Source organism: Garra rufa, chromosome 9 (assembly GCF_049309525.1).
Source record: "Garra rufa chromosome 9, GarRuf1.0, whole genome shotgun sequence".
Taxonomy (NCBI): Eukaryota; Metazoa; Chordata; class Actinopteri; order Cypriniformes; family Cyprinidae; genus Garra; species Garra rufa.
In genome coordinates this window covers 12,830,075-12,854,112 of record NC_133369.1, presented here as the reverse complement: position 1 = coordinate 12,854,112, position 24,038 = coordinate 12,830,075, and the positions used below count along the sequence as shown (strand labels likewise).

General features: G+C 37.5%; 1 protein-coding gene across 1 annotated transcript in view; it reads left to right on the top strand.

The window, feature by feature from the left end:
* The first annotated feature begins 662 nt into the window (after positions 1–662).
* The window catches only part of nek11 (NIMA-related kinase 11), an 81,595-nt gene continuing 58,219 nt past the window's right edge, over positions 663–24,038 (top strand). Inside the window, exons 1-2 of the mRNA XM_073847730.1 lie at positions 663–835; positions 15,011–15,176. Coding sequence (XP_073703831.1) covers positions 663–835; positions 15,011–15,176 — 339 coding nt within the window. The remainder of the gene's footprint in view (positions 836–15,010; positions 15,177–24,038) is intronic.

Genomic DNA, 24,038 nt, shown 5'->3' with positions numbered 1-24,038 from the left:
TGTTACAGAACAAAATAAGCGTAATAAAGTTTTTGTGACATTTCTATTAGTTTTTTTTTAAATTGCTTTATTTTATCTTTATAAGCCTGCGTGATTCTATAATTGAATTTCATAATGCTATCCAAAACCTGACTAGCACGTAAAACTTTATCTAGTTGACTATCAACATTAGCGCCATCTAAAGGAGAAAAAATCCACTGCATTGAGTCTGTTCTCATGACAACGACTTAACACACGGAAGTTGAAGGCATGTGGCCAAACGAACTTCCGACGCACAGGTGAGGTTTTATCAGTTTTAGTAATTATTTTTAAATAAAACAAAGTGAGCAAGTGTGGTGAATTAGTTTATTCTTTTTATTTTGCATAGCTAAATACACAAACTAAACAATTTTTATTTGTTCTGTATGTTATTATTTTGTTTTTGCTACGCATGTTAACGAAAAAAAAAGACAAAAACATGATCAATTGTTTTTGTAACGCTAAGTCGTTCTCAAAATAATTGTTGTTTATGTTATATATACTCAGTTTTCAACTCAGGAACTGAAAATACCAAAACACAAAATAAATAACCAAAAGAACGTCTGTTGACAAAAGAGCATTTGTTGACATTTTCTCGACCTTTATCTCTTTGTAGTTGACTGCTCTGCATTCATGACTGAAAAATGCCCAGATTTCATGAGCGTCCAGGCCAAACACACTGTCATCCTGCCACAAAAACACCTGACCAGAGCAGTCTGATAGCTAACAGATACATAATCCAGCACAGACTCGGGAAGGGAAGCTTCGGCACTGTTTACCTTGTTAAAGACACAAAGGCAGTAGCAGCGGACAGACTGTAAGTCCTTTAATATTTTTCGCCAACAATGTTCTTTACAGCAGGTCACAACTAAATCCAATCCTCTGATGGTTGAGTTTTTGTGGAAAGACTTCTGCATGTCTCCTGTAGTGGTCATAATATTAATTTATGAGTAAGCAAAGAATATGCTATAACATACTGTCATAAATTAGAATCTCTCATAACTGAAGTAGAAATATCACAGATTGTATCAGTTTCTGAGGTGTCTTTAGAACTGAGGAAAGACTGCATGTGCTTAGGCAACCTTCCAATAACCACATACACAACCCCCATCATAAGCACACAGTCACACACTCCCACACATGTGCACATGGCCTAATTATGTGTCTGTGCTGTATATTTATGTTGGTCTAATTTTAAAATATAAGCCTCGAAGCTTACAGTAAGTCTTATGCTTGTGTGTAAAATGAATTTAAAATGTGAAAGTTGCATCATTATTTTAAATAGTCTAATATTTACTGATATTATTAAAGGGTATTTTTTTGGATTTAGTTGTAATGATGATTCCAGATGCATCCTGTGCAGGAGAGAAAATATTCTTGTGCACATTTTGTTTTTTGTTAAAATGATTAAATTATAGCAATATTGAAATATTGCATTTTTTGGCTTTAGAATTCACTTCTCTGTCCAGCCACCTGGGAGCAGCATTGGTCTTTGTAACAACTAACCAGTCAGTATTACTTTCCTTAGAGATAGTTGAGAACCCCTTTATGTTAGTATTAACATATCTGTTATTCCTTATGATCACAAATGGTGTAAGATCAAACTCTTTATTATGCTTTCATTAGAAAGCAATATTTACAATTCATACCATTTTAATACTCTTACGATTTCATTGGTTAGAATGTAAATATTTATTTTTCTATATAGGTGCACATTACATTTTTTTCCCTCAAAGAATAAATGGCCTGTCACATGGAATATTAGCTGAACTGAATAAAGTCGTGTGATTTACTAGACTCTTATAGCTTTTTTGCATTTGCAGTCCTGAGGGTACGTTTCCCTCGTATTAGGATGCGTTGTGAAATATAACGTTGATTTATTGCTTTTGTGGAGGACTGCAGTCTTACACAGGCAGGTTTGCTTTCGAAACAGAGATAAGAAAAGAAAAAAGGAAATTGCAAGTCGTTATTTCAGAAGGCATTAAGGTGCACAGGTGATCATGGCAATATTACATTTTACCTAGATTCAGTTCACAGTGAAGCTCCCACAGTAAATTAAAACCAACAGCTCTTACTTTATGGGGATATTGCTCTCAGAACAGAACAAATATTTAGCTGTGTCTGTTATATTTCGTGGCTCTTGATTCTGGTCAAAGGTGGGAATGAGCACATTGATCTTTTTCGTGGGCAACCAATTTTCTACATAGTTTCATGACTCCTCATAAACATTTGAGAAACCCAGCTCACTTCGTTTCACAAGTTTGGGGTTGGTAAGATTTTTAAATATTTTTAAGCCATCTCTTATGCTTACCAAGGTGAGGTCAAAAGTTTACATACACCTTGCAGAATCTGCATTATTTTACCAAAATAAGAGGGATCATACATGCATCATAAATGCATGTTATTTTTGATTTAGTACTGACCTGAATAAGATATTTCACATAAAAGATGTTTACATAGAGTCCACAAGAGGAAAATAATAGTTGAGATTATAAAAATGACCCTGTTCAAAGACACTAGTTTCTCATTACTGTGTTGTTACCTGAATGATCCACAGTTGTGTGTTTTTTTGTTTTTTTTTTCGTGATTGTTGTTCACGAGTCACTTGTTTGTCCTGAACAGTTAAGCTGCCCACTGTTATTCAGAAAGATCCCTCAGGTCTTACAAATTCTGTGTTTTTTCAACATTTTTGTGTATTTGAACCCTTTCCAACAATGACTGTAAAAGATCCATCTTTTCACACTGAGGACAACTGAGGGACTCATATGCAACTATTACTGAAGGTTTAAACGCTCACTGGTGCTCCAGAAGGAAAAACAAAGCATTAAAAGCTGGGGGTAAAAACTTTTGAACAGATTAAAGATGTGTAAATTTTTCTTTTACTGTATATTTTTGATGGTCTAATTTTAAAATATAAGCTTTGAAGCTTACAGTAAGTCATGTGTATGTGTGTAAAATGAATTAAGTGTGAAAGTTGCAGCATTAATTTAAATAGTCTAATATTTACATATATTATTAAATGGTTTATTAACCCATTTTGGTACTTTGTCTTTTTTCAGTGTAGGATTTATTTGTAATGATGATTCCAGATGCATCCTATGCAGGAGAGAAAATATTCTTGTGCACATTTTGGTTTTGTTGAAATGATTAAATTATGGCAATATTGAAATTATTTTTTTCTCTGTCTAGCCAATTAAACTGCCCACTGTTCTTCAGAAAAATCCATCAGTTCCCACAAATTCTTTGGTTTTTCAGCATTTTTGTATATTTAAACCCTTTTCAACTATGACTGTATGATTTTGAGATCCATCTTTTGACACTGAGGACAACTGAGGGACTCATATGCAACTATTACAGAATGGTGAAACGCTCCCTGATGCTCCTGAAGGAAAAACAATGCATTAAGAGCCAGGGGGTGAAAACTTTTGAACAGGTGTGCTTTTTTTTAATTTTACCTAAATATCATATGTTTTCATTTAGTATTGCCCTTCAGAAACTGCAGAAGACACTTTATATGTTTCCCAGAAGACACAATAAGTTAAATTTACCCTAATCTTTAATTTGCATTGTGTATTTCAAGTCTTCAGAAGTCATATGATTGTGTAAGTTTTGTGTAAGTAATAGACTGAAATTCAATTTGGAGCTGTATGGACCGTCATAGCAACTGCAATTAAGATGAATGGGATTTCTAGCGGCTAGTTTCATCTGTGTATATTATATTATAGATCTTGGACAGTAGAGCTCAGTCTTGATTACCCAATCTGGGTTTATTTTGCTGTTAGGCCCGCTGCCTGCTATTACCCTTCACATATTGATTTCTGTGAGTTTATAATTGGTTTCATATACACAAGCAAACTGCCTGGAGAAGAGCCAGTTACAATGTTGTCAGTTCATTTGCTGCTTTTAACTGCTCTTCGTGTCTATCACACTCTGCTTGGCAACATACAGCGAAACCCATACCAGATGAGGGGCTGGAACTGAAAGCTGGAGATACAGTATGCTGTTGGAAATGGAGGCCAATTAGGAAGAGCTCCACACTTTAGCTGCCCACAGGCGAGTGGCTTCACGCTACGGGTTACTGTTCCTTTGGCCCTGAGCTTTCTGCTTGTTAGCCCATTGCAGCTGTTTGCCAGCCACTGACCTGTCACACGCAGAGTGCTGGCACCAAACCTGAATGCCCACCTTTAGGATACCACCGCACCTCCTGTTCCTTTCTCTCCAGCACACGTCAGTTCTCCTTCCTTAGTCTTCTCTCAGCCTTAAAATCCTGCTGGGTGTGTGTTTTGTTGTTACTGCCTCAGTGGCTCTTACAGTGCTATGAACTCCTTTGTTTCTTTGTGAGAGCCAAATGTCAGTGCTGGGTGCTGTGAGCTGAGACTGCCATACCCCTTTCCTCCAGCTGGCTTCTCACTGGGCTTTATTAGCCCAGACAAATGACATCCTATTCCGGATTCGCCCCAAAAGTAGGGCTCACATCCTGTGGGTCCCATAGCAGGTCTTTCCAAAAGCCACTTCTTCAGCGTTCGCTTGAATGCTTTATATAGTCGGGCTGGAATTGGCGTATATATAGGCTGCTGATGATGTAAAGCTGTAGAGGTTGTATATTTTTAAGGCTGTGCTTATTGCTTGTTTGTGAATGTAAATAATGGTGTCCTCTTTTTTTTTAAGACGGATTGTTTTACACTTGTCCTGGAATATTGCTTACCTGTGGTTTGTTTTTGTTTTCACATCTCATTTATCACTTTAAATTCATGTACTAGAGATTTGCATTATAGGACTATTTTATGATGCTTATTTTGTCCTTTTTGCAGCATGATGATACAAATCGCCATCTACTTTTCTTGTATGATAAAAGAGCAACTCAGACATTCTGCTGAACTTCTCCATTTGTGTTTTGTGGAATAAAATTCAGTGTGGCACAATTTGTATTTTATCCAGATGGGGAGCTATTTTGAGAAGTGTGACCTTTATGCAAACAACATCTCCATTAAAAAATGAATGTGAGCTGAGAAGAGCAGCCTCTCATCTGCTCTGGTGTTCATTAATAGTTTTACAAAATGTGCCAAAAGTACCACTGTGGCCACAAAGGATTTTCAAGTGGTGTTGACTTATAAATAAATCCACATACTTATGGGACAAAGATGATTATAATAACAAACTTGTCATTTAACTTCCTTGTCCTGGTTATGATATTAAAATTCACATTGTATTTTAAGGAATAATTAACCCAAAAAAAAAAAAATTCTGTCATCATTTGCTTATGCTCACCTGTGCTACTTTAGTTATATAAACTGCTATAGTATTATTAATAGTTTGAATTAGCTTTTGTTTTCTATCTTAACAAATAATTTCAGTTGTAGTTTAAAAGTTTGTTATTGTGTGATTTGTCATTGTTAGTCTTTTTTATATTTCTGTATAGCTTCTTTATCATTTTTATTTAAATTTTACATTTACATTTATTCATTTAGCAGACGCTTTTATCCAAAGCGACATACAATTGGGGAATACAACAAGCGATTTATCCTAAGGAGGCAGATCGACATAGGAAGTGCTCAAATACCATGTATCAGGCTTTGTTAGATGAGTACAGGCTAGAAAGGGAAGATCAAGAAAGTGAGAAGAATTTATTTTTTAAATTAATTTATTTTTTATATTGAGTCAAATAGTGTAGAAAGAGATGGGTTTTCAACAGTCACTTGAAAACTGTCAAGGAGTCTGCATTCCGGATAGGGGTGGGAAGATCGTTCCATCAGGCAGGAACGGTGAATGATAAAGGTTCTGGAAAGTGATTTCATGCCTCTCTGTGGTGGTACAATGAGGCGTCTTTCACAAGAGGATCTCAGACTTCTGGAGGGAGTGTAGATGTGTAGTAGTGAATGGAGGTAGACAGGTGATGAGCCGGTGGCTGTCCTATATGCCAGCATCAGTGTCTTGAATTTGATGCGAGCCGCAACCGGTAGCCAGTGCAGGGATATAAAGAGAGCTGTGACATGGGCCCTTTTGGGCTCATTGAAGACCAGTCGTGCTGCTGCATTCTGAATCATTTGTAGAGGTCTGATTGTACATGATGGAAGACCGGCCAAAAGAGCATTGCAGTAGTCCAGCCAGGAAATGACCAGGGCCTCGACGAGGAGTTGTGCAGCATGCTCTGTTAGGAAGGACTGTGCACATCTTTCTGATGTTGTGCAATGCAAACCTGCAAGATCGAGCAGTCTTAGCTATGTGGTCTTTAAAAGTCAATTGGTCATCAAAGATTACACCAAGATTTCTGGCTGAAGTCGATGGGGTAATTGTTGATGAACCTAACTGGATGGTGAAGTCATGTTGTAGAGTTAGAGTGGCAAGAAAGACAAGGAGCTCAGTCTTTGCCAGACTGAGCTGTAAATGGTGTTCCTTCATCCATGCCAAGATATCCGCCAGGCAGCCTGAGATCCGTGCAGCTATGGATCATCTGGTTTGAATGAAAGATAGAGCTGTGTGTCATCAGCATAGCAATGGTAGGAGAAGCCATGTGCCGGTATGATGGCACTCAGAGATGTAGTGTATATGAAGAAGAGGAGGGGTCCAAGAACTGATCCCTGAGGAACCCCAGTGACCAGTTGATGAGCTTTGGATACCTCCCCTCCCCAGGCCACCCTGAAAGACCTACCAGGGAGGTAGGATTTAAACCAGTGAAGTGGAGTCCCTGTGATGCCCAGCGATGAGTGGGTGGACAGGAGGATCTGATGATTCACTGTGTCAAAAGCTGCAGATAGGTCCAGCAAAATAAGTACTGGTGATTTGGAATCAGCTTTTGCAGTCGGCAAGGCTTCAGTGCCAGACAGTAGCGCAGTCTCAGTTGAATGGCCATTCCTGAACCCTGACTGTTAGCATACAATAGGTTGTTCTGTGAGAGAAATAAAGATACCTGGTTGAAATGGCTTGTTCCAGTGTTTTTTCTATGAATGGTAGGAGAGAGACAGGTCTGTAGTTGTCTATAAGTGAAGTGTTAAGTGTAGGTTTTTTGAGCAGTGGGGTTACCTGGGCCTGCTAAATGTAGTGGGGAAAGTGCCTGTGAGAAGAGATGTGTTGATGATGAGTGCTGGTAGGATTGTAGGAGAGATTAGTCTTTTGTATTCTTTCAAAACCCTTTTTCAGGTACAGTAGTTGGCAGCATTTCTATTTCAACCTGATTCAACTTCAAACATTTATGTTTCACTTTTATGTTCCAGTCACATGTTCTTGGTTAAATAAACATTACTTACACTATAGACGTTTTTCCTGAACACGGAAGTAAGTCCGACTCTTAACTGAAAGAATGCTTTGCATTTCCGGTCTGCATTGTTTCTAGTCAAATTAGGGTATATTCCGAGCTAATAAACTAATGTTAAACCTATTAAAATGTTTTTAAAAAGCACATGGCTCCATAGCGCCATCACTTGGCAATGTCGCAATGACCGTCATTTGTCAGTGCCTCACTTTAATGAGTGTGTAGATGACACGAAGCAGCAGACGTTAGCTACATTAAAAACAGATGGACGCTATTTGAATGGGTTTCCTATGGAAACCGGAACAGAAAAGCATTCAATCTGACGTTAGAATTTGTAATGGCGGCGCTCATCGTTTACTCAGGAAAAAGGTCTATAACACTATTAGGAAACCCCTCCCCCCCCCTCAAAAAAAAAAATACACACATGCCATTTTAAATATTATTTTGACATAGTAAAGTGGTTATATTTAAGTGTTTGAGTTGTTTACTTCCTTTTTTAAATTTTGTCTTATTGTCTAATATTGTTCAGTCAGACTGATTGCAGAACACACACAAACACAAAAGACAGGATTTATCACATTAACCAATCAAAACCAAGTATAACCAGTCATATCCAATCATATCGCAATGGAGGCATTGCCTGTTAAAACTCAATGGGCTCAGGGGAGGTGAGAGAGACTCGGATTCCCGTTGTAACTTTACCTGCTGGTGTTGCTGTTTGACAATGTTTCTTTAGAAAAACAATTGTTTCATATACTTTGTAATGTTATATTTTGTAATATTAGCATTTTTGTCTGTTTTATGTTTGTAGTACAATTTTTTTTCATCCAATATTTTGAGGAGACATTGCCCTTTCTTGCCTCTTCAAAGAAATGCTTCTGGTATGTATGTTGTTGTTTTTTTCTTTTCATTTCAGGTTTATTTCAGTTACCCAAAATTGTTTCAGATTTAGTTTTAGTTATCAATAATGAAACTGATGCTTGTGTTGTTCTGCTGTATCACAAAAGGAAATGTTTTACTGGTCACACTTTTCAATGCAGTTGCAAAGAATGGCTTCAACCCTCTCAAAGAAAAAAATGAACTAAAAGTGGTCGAACAATACCTTTGAGTGATGAACATTTGTTGATTAAAGTTGAAATCAGTCTGATTAGTGAGCTAATCATTTAGAAGTGTTTGGGTGCTGGATGAATCAATTCATTAAAAAGTTCGGACTCAAAAGAATCATTTGACCTCCAAGCAGACATCTCTTAAACAAGGAGTATTAGTAAATGTTGACAATTTAAAGTTTTGGTCCGCTGTGATTTAATCTGAAATGAGATTTTAAATGATGTAAACAAATGCTTGGTGATCTTGTTTGTGACCGCTGATTTCATCTCTTGACCTCTTGACCCCTCATGTCCAAGTATTTCCATTTTAAATGAGCAACAGTTGTCAATTTACAATGCAGCAGGCACTCAAAACAGATCTGGAGCATCATGAATATAATTTGTATATTCTCCTCGCAGAGGCCAGAGGCGGCTAATCTCACTCAAGGAGGGAAATGTTTCTCTCTTCAGCCCTGCTAGCCCACTTTCAGCTTGTCCTCTGTGGATTTGCCTGTCAGATGAGATTCCCTGGAGACTACTGGCTGCACTGCTTATTTCTGCTCACCTCATGATCCAGCTCTCAGTTATGCAACTTCCCACTTGGGTCCAGGTCCACCAGAAATCTCCCAATTTGTTTTCAGGTGCCCAGACTCTTGTATAGTCTGGTCTCGCTCTACCTCCTGATTTTGCTCTCTCTCTCTTAGGCACTCCCTTGCACACCACCGCATGACAGATTTGGGGCTTTCTTGGTCTATGCCGCTACATCTGTTTGATTCCAGACCTTTAAACTGGTTCATTCACTGACCTGGTTCATGTACCACGGGAATTTTCTCTCTTATTTCTTTTTACATTACACATCATGGTAATTGTGATGATGGCTTTTAGGGTTATCCGGCCTTAACAACACCTCAAAAAGGTGAAAACATTTTCCACATTTTTAGAGAGAGGTTTACTCACTTCATATTGTAGTCAGTTGGCATTTTTTAAAAATTGGTCTAATTGTGTGTGTGATAATCTAGAATGATGTAATTATTTTCTGCAAAACCTCATCACAGATAAGGGTTGACAGTTTAATTTGGACCAAGGCTTTGGATGTATTCATTCAAAGGATGTAGACTGTAAAAACGAGCAGTTGATCAACAGAGCCCTGTCATTTCCTGCATATTCATACCTGTTTCCTCTGATCTCGGGGTTGAAATAGAATATGGAACCATGCTGGTTAAAATTGCAAAGGATTGTGGTTGGTTATTTGCTCAGCTTTCCAATATCCTTAAAATAGATCTTAAATTGCCTCTACGCCTCCAGAGAGAGAGACTAAGAAATGGGACATGAACGCATGTTCAACTATTCACCACAGGAAATTTCAGTGATTGATGTTTTTTTATCGATGATATACCATTTTCTGTCAGAACAGAAGAGGTCTTGCTGAGCTTTTATTTACATTTTGCACACATAAAATGCCTGGGATTTAAATAAACATGTATTGTAAAGCAATATGATGAGGTTGAAATTGAAACCGCATATATTTACATTCAGGCTAAATTAAATTATGGATTTTCATTGCGCTTGGCAGCCTTAGCAACACAACGGAGTAGTATATTTGCAGAACAGGTTTGTATATAAGACAGTTCTGTTTGTATGAAAAATGAATATAGGCACTTATCAGCTTTGACATGAGGGGACTATCTCATGTGAAATGTTCATGAAAATGTTTCTTTAAACAAAGCTGCTAGAAGATAAATCCCTGATATGTTATCATGTAAACAGCAGATTGGTGTTGATCAATTGTAAATAGAGTTTAGTTTATTCAGTAATTGACTGGATCCTTTACTTGAAATTAAGTGGATAAACACAAACACATTATCTTAGATGATGCAACAGCTTTATGGATGATTATATCTTGTTGTTTTGATCTCGAAGGTAAAAGCTTCTAATGTGAATCCATAATACAGAGTGTAAACGGCTTTCCACAACATCAGCACAACTGTTCATTAGATTGGTCTTGTGACATGATGCATTATAAAGGTATGTTAGCTCTAATGAGACATGAGAGGAAGTGGCCAAGACGAAATTAGATTTTCGAAATAAGACCGACCTGTCATACTTCAATGTAATGATTCCCTGTGTGTCTTACCATTGAAGTACGTCTCACTAATGTGAGCTTCAGAATGGTGCGGCCATTAAAATTATTGTTGGCTGATCACATTGGACATTTTGTTTGTAAGGGGTGCATGGTTAAATCTGGCATGGTAACTGAAACATTAGGTTCAAGCATAATTTTAAAACATGTAGATATTGATTTGTGTGCTTGGTTTCCAGGAGAAATGGGCAATGTGAGTAGCCCATACCTAACATGGTGTTATCCCTCAGTTTGCTTGAATATTTATCTTGATGTCGAGCATTAGTTGTAGTTCTCTCTAGAGAGATATGATATCTGATAACATGATGAAGAAATCTTGGTTTATTTCCCTGGGGGTTTAGTGCCTTTCAGAGGCATTATGTGCATACAATGTTCTGTTGTGCATGCTGAAAAGGTTAACAGCATAGTTCAACAAAAAATGAAAGGTCTTCCATCATTTACCTATTCTCATATCATTTAATTTGGCACAATTTTGGTATGATTTTTCTTTAGGAAAACACAAAGCTCTTGCTTTTAGCAATGTCTAAATCATGAACAAATCGTTTTTACTGAATGACTTGACCAAGATATGGAGTCATTAAAGAAAGATGGTGAAAAAATTGAGATATTACATCAAAGCTTGCATCAGGTCCAAAAAAGTTTTTTGCATTCTTTCACACAACTTTTGGATTCTCTTACAAAACAACTGGTAATGGAAATAATATTAGGTGGAAGGAAAAACTATCACTATGTATACATGCTTTTTTATTTTATTTATTTATTTATTTTTTTAAGTTTTCAGCCACATTCATGCTGCAGTGTTTTGGGAATAATATCATGTACAGTCAGGTCCATATGTATTTGGACACTGACACAATTTTCTTCATTTTGGCTCTGTATGCCACTAGAATAGATTCAAACAATCAAGATGAAATTGAAATGCAGACTTTAAGCTTTAATTCAAGGGGTTGAACAAAAATATAGCATAAAATGCTTAGGAATTACAACCAGTATATTTTTATACACAGTCCTGTCATTTGCAGGTGCTCAAATGTAATTGGACGAATAAATATAATCATTAATAAAATATTAATTTTTAAAAATATTTTGTTGAATCCTTCGCAGGAAATGACTACCTTAAATCTGGAACTCTTGGACATCACCAGAGACTGGGTTTCCTCCTTTGTCATGCTTTACCGCCTTTACTGCAGCTGACTTTAGTTGTTTGTTCGTGGGTCTTTCTGCCTTCAGTTTTGTCTACAACAAGTGAAATGCATGCTCAGTCGAGTTGAAATCATATTGACTTGGCCATTGCAGAATATTTAACTTTTTTACCTTAAAAAACTCCTGAGTTTTGCTGTATGTTTTGGGTCATCGTCGCTTTGTACTATAAAGCGCCACCCAATCATCTTTGCTCCATTTGACTGAATCTGGGCAGAGAGTATATCCCTATACACTTCAGAATTCTTCCGGCTGCTTCTGTCCTCTCACATTATCACTAAACACCATTAACCCAGTGCCACTGGAAGCGATGCATGCTCTTGCCATCATACTGCTTCACCATGTTTCACAGATGATGATGATGTATCCTTTGGATCATGAGCTGTTTCAAGCCTTCTCCATACCTTTTTCTCCCTGTCATTCTGGAACAGGTTGATCTTAATTTCATCTGTCCAAAGAATGCATTTCCAGAAGTGGTCTGGCTTTTTTTTAAGATGTTTAATTCTAATCTGGCCTTGTTTGCACCTTGTGGTGAACCCTCATGTCTTGCTCTCGTGAAGTCTCCTCTTGATTGTAGACTGCGATAGTGAAATGCCTACCTCCTGGAGAGTGTTCTTCACTTGGCTGGATGTTGTAAAAGGTTTTTCTTTACCATGGAGAGGATCATCCAATCATCCACCATTGTTGTCCTCTGTGACTATCCAGGCCTTTTTATGTTGCTGAGCTCACTCAAAGTACTGAGCTTGTACTTTTTTTCCCTCAAAATGTATCAAACTGCTGATGTTCCTGCTTGCTCTCTGATGGATTTCTTTTGTTTTTGAAGCCTAACAGTTGTCTGTTTTACTTGCATGCGGAGCTCCTTTGACTGCATGATGTGGGTTCAAAGACCTTTTACCTGCCTAATTGATGTAGAAAAAAAATCGAGGAATTGCCCACAACTGTCCATGAAACAGCTTTTAAGTCAACTGTCCAATTACTTATGGTCCCTTGAAAAAAAGGGGAGGTACATATTAAAGAGCTGTAATTCCTTAACTTTTCCTCCAATTTAGATGAGAATACCCTTAAATTAAAGCTCAAAATGTGCAATTTAAACCCATATTATATAACTGTAAGTTGAATATGTTTTGATCAACAGCTAAAATAATAAAAATTGTGTCAGTATCCAGTGGACCTGACTGTGTAATTGTGGGATTCACTATAAAATTTGCAGAGACTGACATGTTTTTCATGCCCACGAGTTTAAGCGACCCCAATAATGTGATATATATCCCTTGGAATGCAAATTTGACCAGGGGAACCCTGACAAAAGAATGAGTGTTTTACCCAGACCATAAAGCATCTTTTACTGGGGGACCCCCACCGAAACACAATTAGGTTATATGGTGTAGTCACTTTTACCATTGCACAGTGAATCTAGTCATTTCAAAGAGGAATAGATGCAAATGGGAGTTTCATGAAACTAGTTCCATACACGATTCTGCTCATGTTCAAGTTAACTTGCCAAGTGCACCAACAGAAAACTGCCTTTTTGCCTGCAAAATGTCTTTGCAATTTTGCAAATGTGACTGCAACTGTCTAGCACTGAATATAGTACCCTAATCACATACAGTAGATTAGACTTTTACTAATGTTACAATACTTTTACACTTGTATAGGTGCTTAAAAGCTCCATTCCCCATATATCTAGTAATATAGGTATGGAACGACCGAGCTGCCAAAAATTTTAGTTCTGAATGAACTACTCCATTAAGCAGCTGCTTCCTGCATCTTTAAAAACACATTAACTATTAGGCCCATGTCTCAGCTTCCAGGAAAACATGACAAATGAGAGCCATCCAAGGCCAGCATTGAGCTACTGAAGTGCACTTTACCTGTTCCCTTTGCAGTAATGATTTTCAAGTAGGAAGAGGGAAGAACAGAATGTAGGAGTAGAGAGAGGAAAGGTAAATGAGAGTCCTCCTTCAGCAACCCGAGAAGCTATTTACAACAAAACGGGGAGGCAGATGCAGTGCGTTCCTCTCTGTTGGTGGTATTTGATTAACTCCCTTAAGGTCTGTGAATAAGGTCACTAAAATATGATTTTAAATCCCTGCTTTGTGTTAAATGCTCATTTGCATTTTTCTTCTCGCCAAAAGCCAGTGGGATTAAATTAGTCGCTCTGAGTATTCCTTATTTGTCCCTTTAACTTGAATTATGACGTGCATAAAGTTTGATCAGCAGTCGTGGCAGTCATATTTTGCTGCTGACTGGAGGAAAAATAATCCTCCGCAGAGTTTCTCTGCAATTATCATTTATTCCAAGATCATTCTTGGTTTTTAAAATGGCTAATGAGTACAAGTTCTGCATTATTCAAGACAATCGGTTTTTAGAATTTAATAATAGCATGATAATTTATGCTTATTGTTTTTATTCAGATGGATTTTCTCTGATTTTAAATCAGTCTCCTTGTGTCTTTCATCTGAAGTGCAGGCTGGCTGATTCTTTCTTCCTTCTCATTGCAAAAGGTCAAAAAGGCCAAGGCAACGTTCTGTCAAGAGATGTGTCTCCCCCTCCATTTCAACACTAAAAACAAAATAATTGCAGTGACCCTTCATAATTTGTGAGCTAATGACAAACCGAATTTACATTGTGGCCCTGACTTCACGATCCCTTCAAGCTTGAAAAGGTCAGAGAAAACAATCTGTTCTTCCCTAAATGACATTTTTGGGACCAGGTTACAGCTGGTAATTGAGGGACGTGATGCTTATATAAACACAGCGCATCGGAACAGCGCTGGCAGGGTTTGGGAAGTAGGAAATTGAAGAGAGACTGTGGAAAATTAAGGGCTGAACATGCAATGAGATGAGCAGGTTGATTCGGGGGGCTCTTGAGAGCAAAACCCACTGCCTATCACTCTTTAAAAACTTCATTTTATTTATTTTCCCCGTTGGATTAGCTGTCAATCTTGAGCTTCCTTGGAAAGTAGGATGCTTAAAGGGAAAATTCTGTCATTAATTACTCACCCTCATGTTGTTCCAAACATGTAAGTCCTTCATTCTTCTTTGGAACACAAATTAAGATATTTTTGATGAAATTCCAGAGCTTTCTGTCCCTGCATAGACAGCAACACAACTAACACACATTCAAGGCCCAGAACGGTAGTAAGGACATTGTTAAAATAGTCCATGTGACATTAGTCATTCAATCTTAATTTTATGAAGCTAGGTAGTGTGTATTGCATACAATATTAAAACCACAAGCTTCTCTTCATGGCACCAAGACATTAAAATGCAACTCAGTATGCTATGGTTTTTATCCTATCTGTGGTTTATTGTACAGGAAGGTGCTGAAGGAGATTCCCGTTGGTGGTCTGAAACCCAATGAGACGGTCCACGCCACCCAAGAGGCTCAGCTTCTCTCTCAGCTGAACCATCCTGCCATCCTCAAGTTTTACACCAGCTTCCTGGAGAGAGACACCTTCTGCATCATTACAGAGTACTGTGAGGTAAATCGTCTTTTGGGAACACCCAGGCTTTTTTTGGTCACTTCTAGTCATAATAAGCCTGAAGCAAGTCACATGATCTGCTTTTGGAAAACTGTGTTGGCCTGTTGTGGTGACATTTTGAGCAAATGTCTTGTTGTGCCCTAGAAAAACTCGCTGGGGAGGGAATACTATTTGCAGCGATGTTCCAAATGAAAGTGAACAATCTCTTTATGAATGTTCCTTCCCCAAGGGCTTCAGAATAATGTACAGATAATGATTTTTAAAGACAACGTGAAATCAAAATGGACTCTATTTACTTCCTTCATACATGCTTCTGGCATTATTGTGCATGATTCATCAGTACAAAACGGCACTGAAAAGTTCTAACTTGATCTTTTTATTTCCTCTTTAAATTTTCTTGTAAACACATTATGTTACAGAGGCTTAAAGGAGTGGTTCACTTTCAGAACAAAAATTTACAGATAATGTTCTCACCCCCTTGTCATCTAAGATGTTCATGTTTTCTTCAGTCGTAAGGAAATTATGTTTTTTGAGGAAAACATTTCAGGATTTGTCTCCATATAATGGACTTCTATGGTGCCCCCGAGTTTGAACTTCCAAAATGCAGCTTTAAATGGCTCTAAATGATCAAAGCTGAAGAAAGAAGGGTCTTATCTAGCAAAATGATTTGTAAATTGTAAACGTTTTTAGAAAATAACCAATCATTTCGCCAGATAAGTCCCTTCTTCCTTGGCTGGGATCATTTAGAGCCCTTTGAAGCTGCATTTAAACTGCATTTCGGAAGTTCACCATAGAAGTCCGTTATATGGAGAGCAATCCTGAAATGTTTTCCTCAAAAAGCATCATTTCTTTACGACTGAAGAAAGAAAGACATGAACATCTTGGATGACAAGGGGGTGAGTACATTATCTGTACATTTTTGTTCTGAAAGTGAACTACTCCTTTAATGGATTGCAAATGCCATTTAGTTGAATTCCTAGCCATAATTCTGGGCATATTTGCTTGTAACCAGCTTTTAAACACTTGACTTACACCGTCCACCGTTCTCCTCCATCCCTGCGGTGCCTTTCCTATGTTCAACGGTGGATCAGAGATGCTGAGAGCATCCTGACATCGCCCAGAGGTCAGGCTCATCTCCCCTACAGCTTCTGTCTCAATCTCACCATCTGATCTTCTCATCTTTTTCTTGCTTATTAAGACATATCTGCGGGTCAGACCGGTCTCGTGTCATCTCTGCCCTATGCTTCGGAAGGCTTGGTCAGTGATTATTACATTTTGCGCATCTCCTTTATCTTTGGAACACAGGCTGTTGTCCAGAGCTGCTTTGTTCCGAAGGTATCTCTCAGTGAATTTAATGGACTTTCCCCTTTAGGAAAGGAAAATCAGGGATGGGATCTTTGATCGTTTCTCCAAGACAGCATTGAGAATAAGTGGAGAGGAGATGAAGACGTTTGCTTTGTCTGCTTCTCAGATTTTTGAGATACTGACATATATACTAGAAGCCTCAGAAGAGTCTCATCTAGAGTTTTAGAAGATATCTTAAAGGGACAGTTCATCATTTTCTTACTGTATGCCAACAATTTGTGCCCATTTTTATTTCTCCTCAGCAACTTTAAGGGAAACATGAGACAGAGGTGTATTCTCCTGGGTAGCAATACAATTCTGGGATTTCTGGGTCTGTTTTCATACCTTTTTTTCTCCTGTCAAAAGCCAGGGTTTTTTTTTGAACAGAGATACTTACAGCTATGTTACCTTGGCAGTGTGTTTCTTACCCTTGGAATGTTATGGAGATAGTTTGCCTTAGGAAACCATTTTTTTTTTTTTTGTTCACATTGCTGTACTAATTTGATGTGTCAGACCACATCTATATTAAATTATTAGCTTTATTAAACTTGTCACAAAATTTGAACTTGTATTGACCTGAACTAAATTTCAAAAGTCCCACATTTGCAAAAGTAAAACGTCAGATCTCATTTTCCTAAAACTGTCCTCCTTATATCAAACATAACTATATGAGAACACTGACATCTTATCATATATGAGATGAGGAACTATTTCTAAACATTACCATGGTTTTAAAACAATCTGAAGATTTTATTTAATTTTATTTTGACATATTATAAAATTAATTATTATATTATTCTTGTATTTTTATTTAAACAGTTAATACACATTATGGTAGTGTTTGTTGTGTAGAGTTATTTATTTTAGGGCTGTCAAATCGATTAATTGCGATTAATCACATCCAAAATAAAAGTTTGTGTTTACATAGTATGTGTATTGTTTAAATATGTATTACATATAATTCTTAAATATATTATCTGAAATAGTTTATCTTTTGCAACATTATACACTATAGCATTCAAAAGCTTAAAGTCAGTATAATTTTATATATTTTTTGTGAATAATAATAAAATAAATGAATTTCAATAAATGTTGTTCTACTGAATTTTCTGTTCATCAAAAAAACCTGAAAAAATCTACTCGGGTGTTTTCAACAATAATAATAAAAATAAATGTTTTTTTGAGCAGCAAATCAAAATATTAGAATGATTTCTGAAGGATCATGTGCCTGGAGTAATGATGCTAAAGATTCAGTTTTGAATAATTTACATTTTAAAATATATTCAAATAAAAAACAGTTATTTTAAATAGTACAAATATTTCAAAGTTGTACTGTTTCTGCTGTACTTTGGATCAAATATATGCAGGCTTGATGAGCAGAAGAGACTTCTTTAAAAAAACATTACAAATCTTACAGTTCAAAAACTTTTGACTGGTAGTGTATGCTACACACATGTTATGTTAACAAAAACTTTTGTTTTGGTTGCGATTAATCACAATTAATCGATTTGACAGCCCTAAGTTGTTTATTTATTTGCAAAAATCATTGTGTTGGGATCATTTTCATTCTTATTATAATGAAGATGATCCCCCATTACAATAATGAGAATTTGCAGGGAATCGTCCTTAATAGTCATGAAAGTATTGTTAGAATGCAGATGCAAATATGCGAGATGAGTAACTTGTTAGAAATCATGCATGCTCTAAACATCTTACATTTTTTGTATGGTGCATATTATATGTTATTATGATTTTGCCATCTCACACAAATTATTTTATGCCATGTGAATGTGTTTAATTTCTGAAAAAACAGTTTTCAGGTCTATATAGTAGACGAAGTTTAAAAACTTGTGAAGTGTGCAGACATTGGCAGCTTTTGGGCAGAAGAGCTAGTTATAGAAGAAAATGAAACGGCAGCATTTTACCAGTTGATTCCACATTGTTTCCAAGCTGTTGAAGAATAAAAGGTGACAGATGCCATAGAAACAGTTTTAATGTTAATGCTGTTTCGATTGTGTTCTGTGCTCTGGGTTACTGTGTTTCATGTGGAGTTGCTACGTAGATTAAGAGAGATCCCCCCTGTGCTGAGCATGTGCATTGAGGTCCATTCTCCTAGAGACATGGGATGAACAATAGGCCCTAGCATTGGTCTCGTGTCTGTCATTCTCAACGAGGCAAGGTTCACTCTGATCTACAGTTGAAAAAACCACTAAGAAAAAGCTTATGAATAGAATGAAAGCATATCTCTGCTTCTGGCTTCTAGTTCTCCTCGTTCTGTTCGCTTTCATCTTGTACGCGTTTGCCATGATGTTCGACGTAGGTTGACTTGCACCTGACAGACACTCACTATAATCAAGATGAGACTCACTGATCTTTGATCTTCTTTATGTAGTGCAAGTCTAACTGCTTTGCCGTTACATAAGGTTTCTGTTAGGGTTGGGTCGATAGATGATGCCATTTTCCATCACTGGCACCATGTTTTCCTCCTCCTAAATTTTCTGCATTTTCACATCCGTAGAGAGCATTTTGAGAGGTTTTAAGACAATTCTGAGCCGCTGTGACGTTCTGTGCATGACAAATTTTGACTGTCAAGAAATGTCTGGGTTTTTATTATTTTATTTTATTTTATTTTTAATTTTCAAAGCTTTGTTTCATTTTATTTATTTTATTCAATTTTTAATTTTTATTATTTTCTTTTATTTAATTTTAAATTTTTAATGTTTAATGCATTTATTTTATTTTATTTTATTTTATTTTGCATTTTTAAATGTTAGGACCAGATAATTTTCATTACTGTATTACGATAATGAGATTTTTCCCTTCAGAATAATGAGAATTTGAGTGGGAAATGTCCTCATGTTTCCTCCGTCCTAAATATTCTGCGTTTTCACATCTGTAGCAAGCATTTTGAGAGGTGATTAGACCATTCTGAGATGCAGTGACGTTTTGTGCTTGACGAATTTTGACTGCCAAGAAATGTCTGGTATTTTATTTTATTTTATTTTATTTTTGTTAATGTTTTATTTTATTTTATTTTATTTATTTTTTTATTATATATTTTTATTTTATTTAGCATTTTTAAATGTTAAGACCATATCATTTTCATTACTGTATTACGATAATGAGAATGAGATTTTTCTCTTCACAATAATGAGAATTTGAGTGGGAAATGTCCTTAATTGTCATAAAAAAATGTCACCATGCCTTAAGTATTCCATCGACTGCCAGATTTTTAAAAAAGCAAATATGCAGGAGTTGAATTGATAGTCTGTGGCTATTCAGGATACTCTATAAAAGCATAATGGCTGCAAATATGGAGCTGGCTGTGTGTGTTTACTAATTGTCTGGCATACCACCATGCAGTTATTTGTGGAAATGGTGCCTTTGATATAGTCACAAAAAAATATTCTGTTTTAAATTAATAAAAATTTCCTCTACGTGACTCACTGCAGATCTCATTACCACCTACTCCTTTGGATAAATGTCATGTCGCCATGATAAGAGACTGAAACCACAGACACACAGAGAAAGAGGGTCTGGCTTCCTGTTAGAAACAGCTCTGGGTGGGAATCATTAGGGCATGGGAAGCCTCTATTACATTCCCTTCATGAAAACACACACACACACACACACACACACACACACACACACGCGCGCGCTTACATGAAGGAAGTGATCTGAATGCCCCTGAGCACTTTGCACCTGAACTGTTGAACGGTAACAGTGAGCTGATAAAGGATGGAGCTCTGCTCTTTCTCCAGCCATGTGGCTCAGATCTGTTCATGCCAGTCATCTCATCCCCTTAGCAGGCCAGTCTTCACCCCACCAGCTGGTCTCATCTCAAGATATCAAAGAGACTGTTGAGACCAGAAGTGTCATGCCCAATCAAACTGAGAGATTGCAGGCCAGATCTACTTGACGCATAGCAAGTAGATTTTGACTGTGATTTTTAAAAATTAATTTGTATTTTTGATAATCAAAGGGGCAGTATTTTTTGTTGCATTGGTCAAATAACAGTCTTATCTTAAACACCAGTGTTTCCGGCATTATAGACAACCTGGATTTTAGGGATATTTAGAGAAAAAAAATTTTTTAAGGTAGGAAATGGCATGGATTATTTTATTTTATTAAGGTAATTTGCAACTGACATTGGCTGAACTTTCTTTGTATGTTGAATTTTTCTTGGTTTTGTTAAAATATTGTTACATATAAATGATTTACATCACTGTTAAAAGGTTTAGGGTCTGTATTATTACTTAATTTATTTGAAAGAAGTTTCTTGTGCACCAAGGCTGCATTTATTTGATTAATTCAAAAAAATTATACATTTTAAAATGTAATTTATTCCTATTCTGCAAAGTCTGAATTTTCAGCAGCCATTTCTCCAGTCTTCAGTGTCACATGATAAAAACTCACAATTCTGACTTTTTTCCCCAGAATTGCAACTTTATATCTCGCAATTGTAACTTTTTTTTCTCCGACTTGCGAGTTTATATCTCGTAATTAAGACTTTTTTTCTCAGAATTGTAAGTTTATATCTTGCAATTCTGACTTTCTTTTCTCAGAATTGGGAATTTATATTTTGCATTTGTAACTTTTTTCTCAGAATTGGGAATTTATATCTCGCAATTGTAACTTTTTTTTTCCCTCCAAATTGCGAGTTTATATCTCGTAATTGTGACTTTTTCTCAGAATTGCAGGTTTATATCTTGCAATTGTAACTTTTTTTCTCAGAATTGTGAGTTTATATCTCGCAATTCTGACTTTCTTTTCTCAGAATTGGGAATTTATATTTTGCAATTGTAACTTTTTTCTCAGAATTGGGAATTTATATCTCGCAATTGTAACTTTTTTTTTTCTCCAAATTGCGAGTTTATATCTCATAATTGTGACTTTTTTTCTCAGAATTGCAAGTTTATAACTTTCAATTCTGACTTTATAAGACGCAATTGCAAGTTAAGTCAGAATTGTGAGATACAAACTCACAATTCTAAGAACATGTCTTTTCTCCCCATCAAAATTGGACTTTATAACTCAATTGTGAGTTTATATCTCACAATTCTGAGAAAACTCGCAATTGCAAGGAAGTTTTTATCTCACAATTCAGACTTTACTTCTCACAATTTTAAGTTTATATCATGCAATTCTGAGAAAAAAAAAAGTCAGAATTGTGAAATACAAACTCGCAATTGCGAGAAAAAGTTTTTATCTCGCAATTCAGACTTCTCACAATTGTGAGTTTATATCATGCAATTCTGAGAAAAAAAGTCAGAAATGTGACTATATCTCGCAATTGCAAGTTTATATCTCATAATTCTGCCCCGCCAAGTGGAAGCAGCGCCGGGACATAGCTGCATCGCGACAGCGTGCTCCACCGGCGGGACGCCCGTATAGCCCCACACTGGCCCGCCATCAAGGGTGGTGAGGGAGGAGGTCCCACTTGAACTGTTTTGGGCAGTGAAAGGTGCCATCCACGTCCGGGTGAGCTCTGCATGCACTTCCGGGAAGAAGGGCACTGGGGTGGGACGCTGAGAACCAGCACGGGCCACCCCGAGATACCAATCATCCAGCCGGGAGGGGTCGGGACGTGATGGAGGATTCCATTCAAGCCCTACCCTCTCGGCGGCCCGGGCAAGCATAGCCATCATCTCCGGGTCGGTATCCGGCACCGCTGACTGCCCAGTGGACGACAGTGTGCCATCGTCCTCCCCAGAAAGGCTCTCCCTCCGATGCTGCGACCGACATCTGTTCGTCGGGGGGAGCCCCAGAGGTAACAGGCGGTACCCCTAGAGAAGGTCCAACCCGCTCCCCTGAAAGCTCCAGTGGCAACGGAAATGGAGTCTGGTCCGCAACTCCGTGATAGTCATCCTCCCGCAATGGGGGTATGACTCATCCACAAACAGCGCCTCAGCGTGTTGAGTGCCCAGGCACGTGAGGCAGTGATTGTGGCTATCACCCGGCACCAGGAAATGGCCGCATCCGGAAACGCTCGGGGAGAAAGGCATGTTGAAATTGCCTCGTCTTTATAAAGACGCTCACCCGTGAAGCTCCTTTAGAAATTCGCTCTTTTAGGAATTTGCTCTTTTAATGCTGAGGCGCACAGGGGAGATGGCCACAGCAACACAGAAGGTGGGTGGTGAAAACCAGCTGTGTGCTTCCACTCGACACGGAAGACCACCGCCGCTGAAGCGCCGTGCCACCAACACAAAAGAAAAGGAGGTAAGAAAGAAAAAACAACTGCTTCTTGACTCGTCACCGTAGAAATGATCGGCTCCGAAGCGAAAGCTTGTCTATGCATGGCACCTGCTGCTCATTATATGCTCATGCTGTGATCAGCCGCAGCTGGCTGCAATCATGCATGCCAATTTTCATTGGCTCGTTTAGTTTACACACAAAGTAGATTGGTCTATCCAGGCGATATCCCAATTCGTCGGTCTCGACAAGACGTCGAAGAGACCGACTGAGAGGGAACAGGCTTCCATAAAGAACAGCACTTGTTTGTAACCTTAATGTTTTTGCATCCCACTTTTCTAGAGATTGGACTCTAGGTGCCCCGGTTGCCTAATGCATTTGCTCAAAAACTTTGAAAACTTTCAATATATTTAATTTCCGATCCATGACATTCTGATAAATGAAAACACTTTTTTTTGTAGCAAGTGAAATGAAGGTATGATTGGCTTACAGGAATGTTTTCATTTCTTTTCTTCATGCTAGAATGCTTATTCCCAAATTCATTGCTCAATTAAACCATTGCACTCATGAAAAGCATTGATGAAAGCTTTTTGAAAGCATTCGATTTGGCTTTTTGAGTGATGATGGTCATAACCGTAGATAAATATATTAGGGGGCCAACAAATTAGCCAATCCCAATTACCCTCATAATGCGAATCATCCTTCGCTTGGACGAGTGGCGAGCCCCACTTACATTGTGCAAACACTTCCCTCAGGCAATGTGCAGGAGGGCTTATCCGAAGACATTTCAAATGAACTGCTAAGCCTGAAGTATATCTGCACTGGGTGCTAATCTGACTCACGCCCGTCACTGTGTTACCAATAGAAGACTTTCCTAATGGAACTCACTCTCTTGAGACATTGACAAATGTCTGTTGTTATTGAAATGAGGGCTGCTGAGTTCAGCTCTGTGTTCAAACTGAGCTCCGCTTCGTTCGTATCATTAGTGGGATTGATTATTCTTTTGGAGGCAAAACAGAGAGATACTTAACTATGCCGCATGTTTATATGCTCATTCTGATTCCATTATTGTACATTTAAGGAATAGTTTACCCAAAATAATAAAAATGCTCATGTTTTTTTCAAACTTTTGCTCCATCATAGCTTTGTATCTCATTTGCACTGATGGGCGTTCAAACTCAATGGGTACTTTGAATGATCATTCAAAATAAAGCTGCATGTTTATAACAAAGAAATTCATCATTGTCAAACAAATCTTAAGGGTCAGTTTTTTGAAATTGAGATTTATACAGCATCTGAAAGCTGAGTAAAAAGTTTGGTTTGTTA